This window comes from Cystoisospora suis (genome assembly GCF_002600585.1).
Source record: "Cystoisospora suis strain Wien I chromosome Unknown contig_1285, whole genome shotgun sequence".
Classification (NCBI taxonomy): Eukaryota; Apicomplexa; class Conoidasida; order Eucoccidiorida; family Sarcocystidae; genus Cystoisospora; species Cystoisospora suis.
This window is the reverse complement of record NW_027154085.1, coordinates 12,723-24,994: the sequence shown is the minus strand read 5'-3', so window position 1 is coordinate 24,994 and position 12,272 is coordinate 12,723. Positions and strand designations below refer to the sequence as shown.

Genomic DNA, 12,272 nt, shown 5'->3' with positions numbered 1-12,272 from the left:
ACGGACGACCCCTGCTTTGAAGGTGTATGTACAGACACCCCGACTCTGTCCTGTATTGGAGCTCTCTTATAGCTTCTCCATGTTTTTTATCCATCCAGCTCATTACAAAAGACATTTAGCTTTTCATTTAAATTCTCATCTTCTCTCTCTTCTATTCTCATCAACGGCGAGAGAGAGAAAGATCACAACCACCATGAAGGAATGAATATACATATATACATATATATATATATATATATGTATATATGTATGCATCCCTTGATATGATTACTATACATAGATACGTGTGTGTATGTACATCAACAGGTAGATGAACAGAAGTCTCCTTGAGAAGAGGAGAATCTCACCAGCTGACGCTTGTAAAGTGGATGCCTAGAGGTATCCAATAAGAGTCTCAACGTCTCTATCGCATCGATGTGCATGCATGCAAGAGGCAGTGCCTCGTGGCCAAACTTTCTCTTAATGAGATGTTTCTCTCAGAGAAAAGAAGGAAGAGAAAGAAAGCAAAGCATCATCGTGAAGAAGCAAGTTAGAACATGCAAGTATTAGAGAAGGGTTCTCTTCAGTCCTAAGCTTTACACATATGCATATAAACCCTTTCTCAAGGATACGCTCTCCGTCACCTTGTCTTTATCTTCTGTATGTTGTCGCTGCTTCTCTCTTTCTTTCTTCTCACTCCTTTCTCCCCGTGAGTTCACTAGACACCTCTATTCATCTTTCTTTCTCATCTTGTTTCTACTCGAAGAAAAGAACACACATTGATGTATCTACACTCTTCTCTCGCTCGGCTATCTGGGCCCACATATATATATATATATATAGAGAGAGAGAGAGAGAGAGAGACAGATACATCAACATACATATGTGAAGAGACAGATCAACGTATACATACATATACATACGTTTTAGGAGGTATAGGTACTTCTCCTTAATACAAAGTCTGCTGCAGTCTTTCGGTTGCATGCATCTTATTAGATCGCAGAAGTACCCCAGGAGGGGTTCTCAATGAGGAGTGTTTCTTATCTTATCCTACTTCTTCTTACACATTTTTCCTTCACGTCGTTCTTTTGAAACATCTCAGTACACTCCAAAAACTCCTTTCTCTCTCTTCAGCAGATTGTCTGGTAAATCTCTCTCGTCACGGGTCCCCTCGCATTCTCTTTTCTTTCTTTCTTTTCTCCTTTTTCTCTTTCTTTCTCAGATTCTTCTTTCCTTTCGAAAGAAACCCATCATTACTACCATCATACACTGATATATGTGTGTGAATGTCTATGCATTGATCTTCGTAATAAGGTTCTTGTGTCTTTTAGTATTTCTTGCGACCTTTCTGTGCTTGTAGAAGAGTTTGCTTCATTCGGTGTATAGTCCCGTCCACTTCTGTAAGGCGGAGTTCCAATTTCTGAGCCTGCTGTCTCTCTGAAACAGTTCGCCCTGTCACAAGAAAGAAAAGAGACAGCATGAAAAGTCACAAGCTCTTCTTCATACAGTTAACAGATGATGAGAAAGAAAGAGAGAGATCGATCGATCTATCTATTTACCCTGCAAGCTACGTAAAGAGGTATAGATGGGGAGGTTCTCTCTCTAATATACACACCCGTTTTAGAGACAGAGAGATGTATGGACAGAAACCTGCCTCACATACACACACCGGTACCTATATATATTCATATATAGAAAGAGAGGGACAGAGAGAGAGAGAGCGGAAGATAGCGATGTGCGACATGAGGTGGCAACAGGATAGGGAGACAGAGAAAGAGGCAGCTGACACCGAGTGTGTGTGTACGTAAGAAATACAAGGGCGGTTCAAGAAACACTAGAGAAGGTAGAGAGACAGAAGTAAGCAAATAATGGTCTTCTCGTCGATCTTTGAAAAGCTACCCTTCATTCGGCCTATGATGTTTACGTACAATCGACGCATGCACATGAATCGATTCAAGTTGCAAACTGATAGAAAGACTTACCACGTGCAGCGGGGACTCTACTGAGTTCACTCTCCAACCGTTTTCTCTCCGTTGTTAAAAGCTGCGGAGAAGTGCAATGAGAAAAGGATAGATCACTATACAGATGCATGCATGCGAGGTATTATTGAAGGTGCATCAATGAGTCCTCTATTAGTCATCTACAAGCACACTTCAAAAAGCAAGGGTATACCAGACCCGCAGACATACATCCACATAGACATGTCTGGATAGATAGCTCAAACTCTTCCCTTCACTACCACTACAGTATAGGACATTAGATACAAGAGAGATGCCACAGTGTATATACATATACATTTAGTGATAGTGATGTATGTGTATAAATGTGTATAGGAAATATGACGATGGGCATATGAGAAGGGGGTAGTAGATATCTGGGGAACAGACAGCCATGTGTATGAATGTGCTCCTATACAGACGTGGATGTTGTAAATGGACTGACCGGGAATTGAACCCGAGACCTTTCGCATGCAAAGCGAACGTGATACCCCTACACCATCAGCCCTATTTGTTTGTCTTCTTGCAGTTCTTCTTCATTCCTTTCACCTCTAGGCGATCTTCTGCCTTCTTCCTGTTCTTCCCTCACACTCCCCTCAACAGCACTTGCCGGATACAACGTCCATTCAACAGTACTTGTCCTCCTAGCCCCCAACTGAGACGGAGAGAAAGCGAACGGCTCTCCTTAACACGCACTACAGCACATACCACGCCATATCTCTCCGAATCTATTGCTACCAAGGACATATGCACATATATATATATATATGTGAGGAGATGTAGAGACCCCGAGAGAGAGAGAGAGAGTTGGATAGATTGGAGAGAGGTAGATTAGCGGTAGATAGACTCAAGACAGATAGATCTGTTGCCTCCGCCTGAGAGAGAAAGAAGGTGAGAATCGATAGACGCTATCATAGTATGCAGCTATAGACTGACCATGAGCTGCTTTTCAAGCGAAGCAATTTGCTCGGGTGTTTCTGGAGATCGAGGATTGAGAATAGTCTCTCCTACACTTGCCAATCTTGCGCCTCCTCCTCGTGAATCTGTTAAAGCTCCTATAGCCGCCGCTGTACGAGCCGCCCCTTGGTACCCATCATACCTTACCGAAGGGAGATCCCCCCTATATAGGAAAGATACGAGAAAAAGGAAAGAAAGGAGTGAAGTTTTGGCAAGACTCACAGAACGCAAGAAAACGAGAAAGAGAAGATACAAGCCAGATGATTAACAGATATATCAAGAAGAGAATGAGGAAGTGACAGGAGCAGCACAAGATGGATAGACAGAAGCTGTCTCGCTAGAGCAGGATAGGAAAGCAAACGCACGATCCCACATACGTATGTATACACAGATCTCTCTCATCGCCCATGTCTTTCTGCGACACATACGTAAGTCTTTTGAGACTCCTGTACAAAGGTAAACTTCAAAGACACCTACGTGCACAGCTTGAGTAAGCTCCATCGAGATCACTATAGATGGAGACATCTATCTTAGATCTATCTATCTATCTATGATGGAGGTGTATCAATGCACGCGCATATCTGTTGAGATACCCGAGTGGAACTGTGTCCTTCAGGCCTTCCAGAGGCCCTGCTTGCTTGCTTGCTTGACATATGAGACCTCCCCATAGAAAGAGCCTTCTCTCCTCGTGACGCAGACGTTCATTTACCCTCTAGATCTACTTTTTGAGATAGAAAAGACAAGACAGGAGGAGTTACAAAAGGAAAGAAAGAGAGAAAATGAAAGCGACAGAAAGAAAAAAAGAAAGAAAGAGAAACAGACAGCTCTTCACTTGAGGGGCAGGCAATAGAAGAAGAAGAAAAGAACGAGAAGCAATGTTAGCTGGCTGCTCCAGAGTCATCTAAAGACTCTTATGATGTGTCGCTGCATAGACTATACATCGATGGCTTGCCTAGATGGTATTCTCTCTCTTCTCTTCTTATCTATCTATACATCTTTCTGCATGCGCCTATCCCCCTCATTCAAGCCACATATACCGCAACCGAAGAGAGAAGAAAACCTTCACCCTTTCGTCAGCATCACCGTAAGAAGAAGGGGGATCTAGACCTCTCGTCAAGAGAATAAAGAGGAGATAGAAGAAAGACCCATCCTGCCTTTTGTTTCTTCTTCTTCTTCTTCTTACGTCATGCCGACTCGAGAGGCAACAGAAGGATGATGTACATGAACAAGAGGATTGGTCTCTGAGACCATAGAAGGGGAGGGCTTCGTGCTCCTTGCGATCGGATTGTTCGTAAAGGAACTTCTTAGACCTGCTTGATGTGCGCGCTGCCCTGGAGTTGAGAATTCTTCTGACGACACATCTGACACCCTTATAGACGGATCTTTGGTACATCGAACCTAATGAGAAAGAGCAAGAAAACGAAAGAAAGAGATAAAGCAAAAGGGAGAGTGAAAGAAAGAAAGAAAGAAAGATGAGAAGGGGAAGAGAAAAGAAGAAGAAAAAGAATAGTACAACTCCCGCCCCCTTTCTCTTCTGCATCGATCCCTCTCTCTCTATGGAGTGCTATGGCTATGTCAATGATAAAGATAAAGTGCACGCGTTCCTGACGACTTCTTATACCTTTCTTTTTATCTCATCTCTTTTCTCTCACTCTTCCTTGTATCGCCACCTGAGGAACACAAAATGATTCATCTATCTCTCCCGTATACGGCCGTAAGTCCAGTCAACACGTTCAGACACCTCACCCCTAGCTCACCTTCCTAGTAGAGTCATTCTCTGTTGAAGTATACACGGACGGCGCAACGAGGGGAAAAAAGGCTGCAGACATATATATGTATATATATGTATATATATATGTACAAGATACCCACTGGTAAAGGAGAGATGAGCGAATGAACGAGGTAATGAGAGAGAAAGAGAGAGAAGAGTACTGATGCCATTGCCAGAATGGAGAGAGAAGACTTCTCTTTTTCTCTTTCTTTCTTTTTCTTCTTCTTGTTCTGTTCTTGCTTTGAGGGCGAGTTGTCGAGCATACATACCTCTCCTTTGGAAGTAAAGCAACGTCCATTCAAGGGGCCTGTAAGGCTCGGGCAGCAGGAGGCATCATTCTGAGTTAACAAGGGATCGGACGAGAAGGAGCGATTCAGTCCCCTCTCTCCACACAGGAGGGATAGAGAATCCGCCGCTGTGGAGGCATCGCCCCGACTTTCTCCTATCGTAGGAGGCTATCAAGAAGAAGAAAGCAAGAAAAGACAAGACGACAAAGAGGAACCAAAAGAAGATATACAGCAGGACGTGATAAAGAGATAGATCGATCAATAGATAGATGAAAAATAGATGGAAGATATTCATTCTATATGAAGCCTCGTTGAGCCATCAGCTTTTGCTCTTGTCCTTCGTCTTCTTCGTCTTCTAAAGCTCCCACCCCCAGTAAGAGAGAGAAGAAGACAAAAATTCAGTCACTCGCTGACAGTCTTCTTCTTCTTCTTTCTATTCTTAAAGAGACATATCAACACACTCTATCCCTTAACATGATGAGCTTCACGCACTAAGACAAGCATCGTATCACGAGTTTCTCTAGACACCTTCCTTCTCTTCTTCTTTTGTGTTGTGTGTGGGTCTTTCTCTCTGTAGAGCTTCTGATGCTTTTAGTGTGGGGAGGTTTCTATTCTTACTGAATAGACTCGAGTGACGAGCGTATTCTCCGGGGACGGAATTGTCGAGTAAGTCTGGTAAGCCTTGCCAATGCCTCCTCCTGCTGCTGCTTTAGTGTAAGAGGCAGAAGAAGAAAGAGCAACAGCCCCACTTCCTATCATGGTCAAGAGACAACAAGCACACAAGAAACAAAGAGTGAGAAAGAAAAAGAGATGAAAGAAAGCAGTTGAGGAAGAAGCCGAAGAGAGTGAGGGAGGAGGGGGGGGGGGGGGGGTATGTTACCGCAGCAAAGGAAGTAAACCCGTGTCAATCGAGGACTCCCCTCCTCCTCCTTCTCCTGTCCTGACTGCATGCAAAGCTGTATATAGTGGGATACATGTATATGTATAGATATGCATATATAGAGACGGATGTATGTATAGAGATCGATGCCTAATACTAGACAACTCAGCAGGCGGTTTCCATTGTGAGCTTAGAGCCTAGAAGGAAATATCCAAGACAGCCTGTAGTAAGATGAAAGGAAGGGCAGAGAAGATTGAGAACGTCCCACTATACACCAATAGAAAGAGAAAGGAAAGAAATACAGACAGACAGAGAGAAAGAGAGAGCGAGAGAGAGAGAACCCTCAGCATCAACCTCTGAGGAAGAGGGATGTAAAGGAGGGATCTATATCTACCTATCTATATATATATAGATGTACCTAAGAAGAGATTGCAGAGCCTAGCAATCTTCCTTTCTATTACCCGCCCGGAAGTTCGAATAAAGACGAGTCTTTTTCTTTCTTTCTGAAAGACTGAATGTGATGTATGTTAGTCAAGGTCATCCTAGTAGTAGTAGGAGGGGCGGTGACAGCCCTATGTGTTTGGGCAGACGCCTACAGCCATGTATGAAGAATGTGTACCTGTGGCATTTCTGTCTTTGATCAGTCGATTCAAGTCTTTCCTTAGGTCAACGTTTTCCTGTCTTAAGACGAGAATATCATTTTGCATGGAGACGTTGTCAAGCTTATGTGAACGCTCTTGCTTCCTAAGGACAATTAGAATCAGACAGACACTCCACCCTAGACACATAGAGATAGATCAATACAGGAAACAGAGATAGATCAAAGATAGACTGACGATAGAATACATATGCCGTACATCGATACGAGTGGACATCCGCACATACGTAGACCTGTGTGTACATAGATAGACAGATACACTACCTGAACATAGATGCATGTATGCATATATATATATCTATATGTATGAGGCGTAACGAAGGTAAGACTGTAGAAGTTTCTAAAGGAACGACTCCTCTATCATTCTCCTCGAAGTTACCCTAAACGTCTCACATCCACACCATCCACACAGAGACTAACATGAATCTAGATAGATAGTAGACAAAGGGCTGTCTGCATAAGCCATGTATACAGCCTAGGTATACAAAGAACGTTACATACACCCCTCTATCTATATATCTATCTACATAGATGCTGTTCATAAAGACAGAGAGGTCTTCTGTAGTGGATTCGCAACTATGTGTGACGTTGTATAGAAATAGCTGGACCATGGCTTTTCTTTTTCCGGGTCTTGTCTTTCAGGTGTACATACACCTCTCTTACCAATGCCAACATCACTACGAGAAACGCGCTTCAATCGACCCCTTGCGTGTTTCTCCTATCGAGCTCGATCTATCAAACGCATGCACCTCCGTCAAGACAAACAGAGACTTTTGGTATCTATCTAAAATGATCGAATCATGTTGAGACACGAAGAAAAGGAAAGGAAAGAAGCCAGAAGAAGAAAGCCCTTACGTATGTTGACGAACTTCAGCTGTAAGAGTGGCGTTCTCATCTCTCAGTCTCTCCAGCTCGATTCTGTTGTGGAGACACATACAGGAATGAGAGAAACAAGAAAAGAAAAAGACCAAATCGTGGTGCATATAGAAGCTCGGCTTCGTACTTGCAGAGGCGTTCTTATGGAAAGATTACGGATCTTACTTCCAACACTTGGAAAAGAAGAGATGATACGAAAAGTGAAGAGAGAGACGATGGATGAGCTGTTGCATATAGAGAGCTTCGCCACTATACGACAAGTCTCAACCTCTTGATCGTGCAAAGGAATTGAAGAGGAAGAATTAAAAGCAGACAAGAGACGACGAAAAAAGGAATTGAGAAGATGCATTAGTAAAGTTTTCCGCATTAATCTATCTATCTCTTGATATATATATATATATATGCCTATCTATTCTAGACAGCATACATATAGATACATATAGGTGGTATTTTTATATAGCTAGAATAGATCTCTAAAAGTTGAATGGAAAGCAAACAAGAACGCTCTGCAATGAACTGCCTCGTCTTCGGTCTTCTCGAGCCTCGATGCTCCTCTGGGAATCTCCATCCATCTCTCTGCAGGAAATGTAACTATGCCATAGAGAAATACACAAAGAACACTGCAGCAGTACTCTCAACATACTAAGCACGCTCCCCTATATATATGTATAGATGTACATACATGCACGATGCACATACACGTATGCATATCTCCATCTCCCTCTCTCTCTATACATAGATATAGATATAGATATATACAGAGAGGGAGATGGAGAAGAGGTATTGACCAGATATCTGCTGGGTTTGTCTCAGGACAGATCACATCATCTGAAGAAACGTCTCTTGCATGCATGCATGCACTATGCTTTGTGAATCATTCGAGTTGAGTTATGTCTTATCGCTGACGACACGGCTATGTATGTGTAACTTCTTCTTCGTTTTCTCTCATCTCTCATACAAGGTTTAGGAAAAGCAGAGAGAACAGACAGAAGTAGTAAAAAAGAAAGACAGAGAAAGAAAGAGAGAAAGAAGAGAAAGGAAAAGAGAGGGCGTGAGGTGTGTACTTACTTCTGACTTTCGAAATCTTGCTTTAAGGCTGTGAACTGAAACTCTATATTTTCCAGATGATGCATGCGCTACAGAAAAGAAGAGCAGACAGGAGAAGAAAAAAGAAAACGAATGAATAAAGATGCAGATCTCTCTCTCCAATACTCGTATATGTATATATGCATTTACCATAGATGTTTCTATCGATGGGTAAGTCGTTCAATCTGCGCGTGTGGATGCATGCACGCATACAAGAGACGTCTTCAGATCTATATAGAGAGAAATTCATAGACTCATACCTAAGACTCCGCTTCCTATACAACTTCCAACATACCTGTAGTACGTCATGCTGACAAGGTATACAGACGTACTGCATGCATGGGAAGATATGTACGTGTATCAAGATCTAGGTGTATATACACCGTATCAGAGCGCATCACACCGTCATCATGGTCTTGTAGACCACCAGCAGCATGCATACCTTCCGAAGTGAAGCTACTTCATCCGACAATCGACGCTCGATAGACTCCTTCTCCTCCTGAAGTTTCTCAATGCGCTGAGATAACCGCTGGCTGTACATACACCCGAGACATCAACCAGAAAAGAAAGAAGATAGCCTCTTCTGTAGCTGTCTACGCCCAATGAGACTTTCGATGAAAAACTACCGAAAGAGCTTCTACTGAAATACAAGCAAGACATTTCTCTGTCTTTCTTGATGGGAGGAAACCCCTTCAGAAAAGTCATGTTCTTTTAGATGGATGCAGAGGGTGTACAGACACTCCACGCTTGTCCTCTTTTGCTCCTTCTATCAGACATACAAAACTCTTCTCTATCTTCTCCCTCCTTCATCTTTATCGTTACAGAGGGGTTAGGGCTTTTGAAATAGTTCTCTTCTCATTCGCACACAGACGCCTTTCCTTCTGTTTCTTGTCTCTCTTTTACATACATACGTACATACCATAGAGATTACCACATACATTATGCATGTATCACCTCTTTAGCCTTTCTTCCTCTACCTCTTCCATCAGTTCGTTTGTCTTTCTCTTTCTCTCTTCTTCTGTCTTCTTCTCCTCCAGCCTCTGTCTATCTCCCTCTCTCTCTTCTGTGTATCTATTACTTATCATTATGAGAGCCTCCCCCTTTCTCTTTTTACCGTTCATCGTCTTTCTTCTGTCCGTCAACCACACGCTGTTCGAGAGCTTTTGCATGTCGGAGAGCGCTATCTAATTCATTCTGAAGATGAGCATTTGCACCTAGTAAACCTGCCTGTCTCTCCTGCACTTCCCGAAGCTCCGCCTCGACCTAATCAAGCAGGGTAGAAAGAACAAAGATAGATCGATCGATAGAGAGACAGACTGAAGTTAGATAGCTGAAGAGGCTATAATACATAGATAGATTAAAGATAGCTAGATAGATTAGATAGATCGATAGATAGAGAAAGACAGGTAGGTTAAAGGTAGAAAGGTAGGCAGAAAGATAGATTAAGGACGGATATCTGCACGCCTATAGAGACATCTAGCATGTATACGAGGAGAGGAAAGAAGGCGTGCGTACCGACCTTCTCCGTGTTGTATAAAAACCTCTTCGCAAGTATCGCTTTCTTAGCTTCATTCTGCTTGGGGTGTGTCTCCTTCCTGGTCTTAGAGATCTCTTTATCTGCCTCCTTATGCATACCTAGATCTGTTTCTCGTATAAAGCGAGAGAATGACACCTATAGGAATGTACATCTAGAGAACACGCTCTACGACTTAACATATAAATCAGGGTAAGAAGATATATGAGATCTACAAAGATCAAACCGCGAGACTTAAACATGGGGGCGTATTCCCATGTATCCAAAGGGACATAGGTAACCTAAAACTCCTGTCCTTCATTTATAGACATGCATACGCATACCAACCTGTCTATACACCGAGCTCTCTTTTGATCGTCTAGATATCTATAGAGAAATCCATGGAGAGAGAGAAGATGAAATAGATAGTGACAACTATCGATAGACAGAAGCACAAATAGAGAGAGAAAGAACCTCGGCCCTTTACTATTGCAATGAAAGACTTGAAAAATGGCTGACTCGCTTACCCTTCTCCACTCTCTTTCCGCTGTATTTTTCTTTTCTTCGAGAACCTCTAATTCTCTTTCTAGGCCTCGTCTTTTATTCGAGAAGCATGCAGCTAGTTGCTGCTCGTGTTGGAGTTGGATTTGGAGTCTCTCATTCGTGGTCTGTGTCCTTTCAAGACGTAGGTGGAGTTCTTCTTCTTTGGCTCGGTGATTGCATGCATCCTTTTCTAGTGGAACTAGCGATGCATGCAAATGCTGATTCTCCTCCTCGAGCTTATGAACCTTCGCTATCAAAGTCTTCACAGAGATAAGAAGAAACGAAGAAAAGAAAAAGAGGATTCGCACGACCAAGAGAAGAAAGCATACTCTCGAAAAATTAAAATAGTAGGTTTAGAGCATGTCCCTCTACAGAGGCATACATAAGGGGTGCTTCTGCACCCTAGTCAAGATCTCTACCAGATCGATGCGACGCTACATATATAGATATCTACAAATATATAGATAGATAGATAGATATGCATACATACTCACACATACATACATACATATTCATCCATATTGTTTGAGTGAGGAGACCTTCTCATGTGTACATACACTGCATGGAGGGATCTGCTGAAGAGAAAATTAGAGCTGCCTTGTGGCAATCGAAATAAATAAAGACATTTCAGATGTTTTTCTATCAAGGCGGAAATTACTAGTAGCTCTCTTTAGAGGGGAGACAGCACGAAAGAGTTCCATACTTTTAGATTTACTTACATAAGGCTTAGACACTTCTGCCTCCTTCTCGACCTAGACAAGATACAAACGTTGCCCCCAGCAATCCTCCATGAAATCTCATATGTCTATCTTTGCGTTTACTTATCTATCACCTTACATCTATTTCCTCTCTCTCTCATTCTATCGATCTCTATCTATGTATCTCTCGCTATTCCTCATCCTTCTTTATCTTTCCATCTACCACTCATCATTATTTGTCTATCTACCTCTTCATATATCGATCCTTCTATCCCTCCATTCCAACCTATCTCTCGCTCTAAGCCTAGACCTACGAGCAGATGTCTCTACCTCTGTATGTGTATTCGTTGTGTCTCTTGGCCGTAGGAAGATTCTCATGAGGGGAGCCGCCATTCGTAAGATGAACGAAGCCTTACGTCTTTTTCCGCTTGTATGAGTTGGAGATCTGTAAGAAGTTGATGGTATCTTTGCTCTTTCATGGAGATTTCTTGCTGAGCTTTCTGAAGATCGTCTTGGGCGTCGGTCTTTAAGTCAGCGAGATTTCGCATCTCTGCTAAGGCCTGTCTCTGCTGGTCGTGCATCTGCGCCACAAGTTCTTTCTCCTGCTCTTGTAGTTCAAACACAAGGCGACGACTATACTCCCGAGAGAGCTGAAGGAAGAAAGTCATGAAAGAAAGAAGACAGAGAAAGAACGAAGGAGGGAAGGAGAGAAAGAATGAAGGAAAGAAAGACAGAAGGAAAAAAGAGAGATGGGAGAGAGGGTTGGAGACGAAAGAAGGAAGAGAAAAGAAACTTCAAGAAAAAGACAGATAAGACGAGAAGAGAGAGAAAACAAGAAGAATAGTCAAGAGACCGACACACATTAGAACTCGAGAGATCGTTCTTTAAGAAACTCAGAAAGAAAGAAACGAAGAGATGACATCGATGTATCCTAGTTGAAGAGAAATACAAAATCTCTTCTCTCTATCCTCCGAGGCAAGAGAAGAGTCGGAAAATAGAGAAAGAAAAATACAACGAAACAGAGAGA

General features: G+C 42.5%; 1 protein-coding gene across 1 annotated transcript in view; it reads right to left on the bottom strand.

Annotated features, from left to right (window-relative positions):
* Window positions 1–247: 247 nt before the first annotated feature.
* CSUI_003025 (uncharacterized protein) overlaps window positions 248–12,272 on the bottom strand; it is a 15,243-nt gene continuing 3,218 nt past the window's right edge. The window contains exons 2-14 of the mRNA XM_068063223.1: window positions 11,662–11,895; window positions 10,532–10,807; window positions 9,606–9,754; window positions 8,934–9,024; window positions 8,474–8,541; window positions 7,385–7,447; window positions 6,491–6,615; window positions 5,610–5,743; window positions 4,974–5,159; window positions 4,117–4,331; window positions 2,913–3,096; window positions 1,962–2,022; window positions 248–1,431 (exon numbers count right to left, since the gene is read on the bottom strand). Of these exons, the coding sequence (XP_067924801.1) occupies window positions 1,307–1,431; window positions 1,962–2,022; window positions 2,913–3,096; window positions 4,117–4,331; window positions 4,974–5,159; window positions 5,610–5,743; window positions 6,491–6,615; window positions 7,385–7,447; window positions 8,474–8,541; window positions 8,934–9,024; window positions 9,606–9,754; window positions 10,532–10,807; window positions 11,662–11,895 (1,911 nt within the window). The 3' untranslated portion in view covers window positions 248–1,306. The remainder of the gene's footprint in view (window positions 1,432–1,961; window positions 2,023–2,912; window positions 3,097–4,116; window positions 4,332–4,973; window positions 5,160–5,609; window positions 5,744–6,490; window positions 6,616–7,384; window positions 7,448–8,473; window positions 8,542–8,933; window positions 9,025–9,605; window positions 9,755–10,531; window positions 10,808–11,661; window positions 11,896–12,272) is intronic.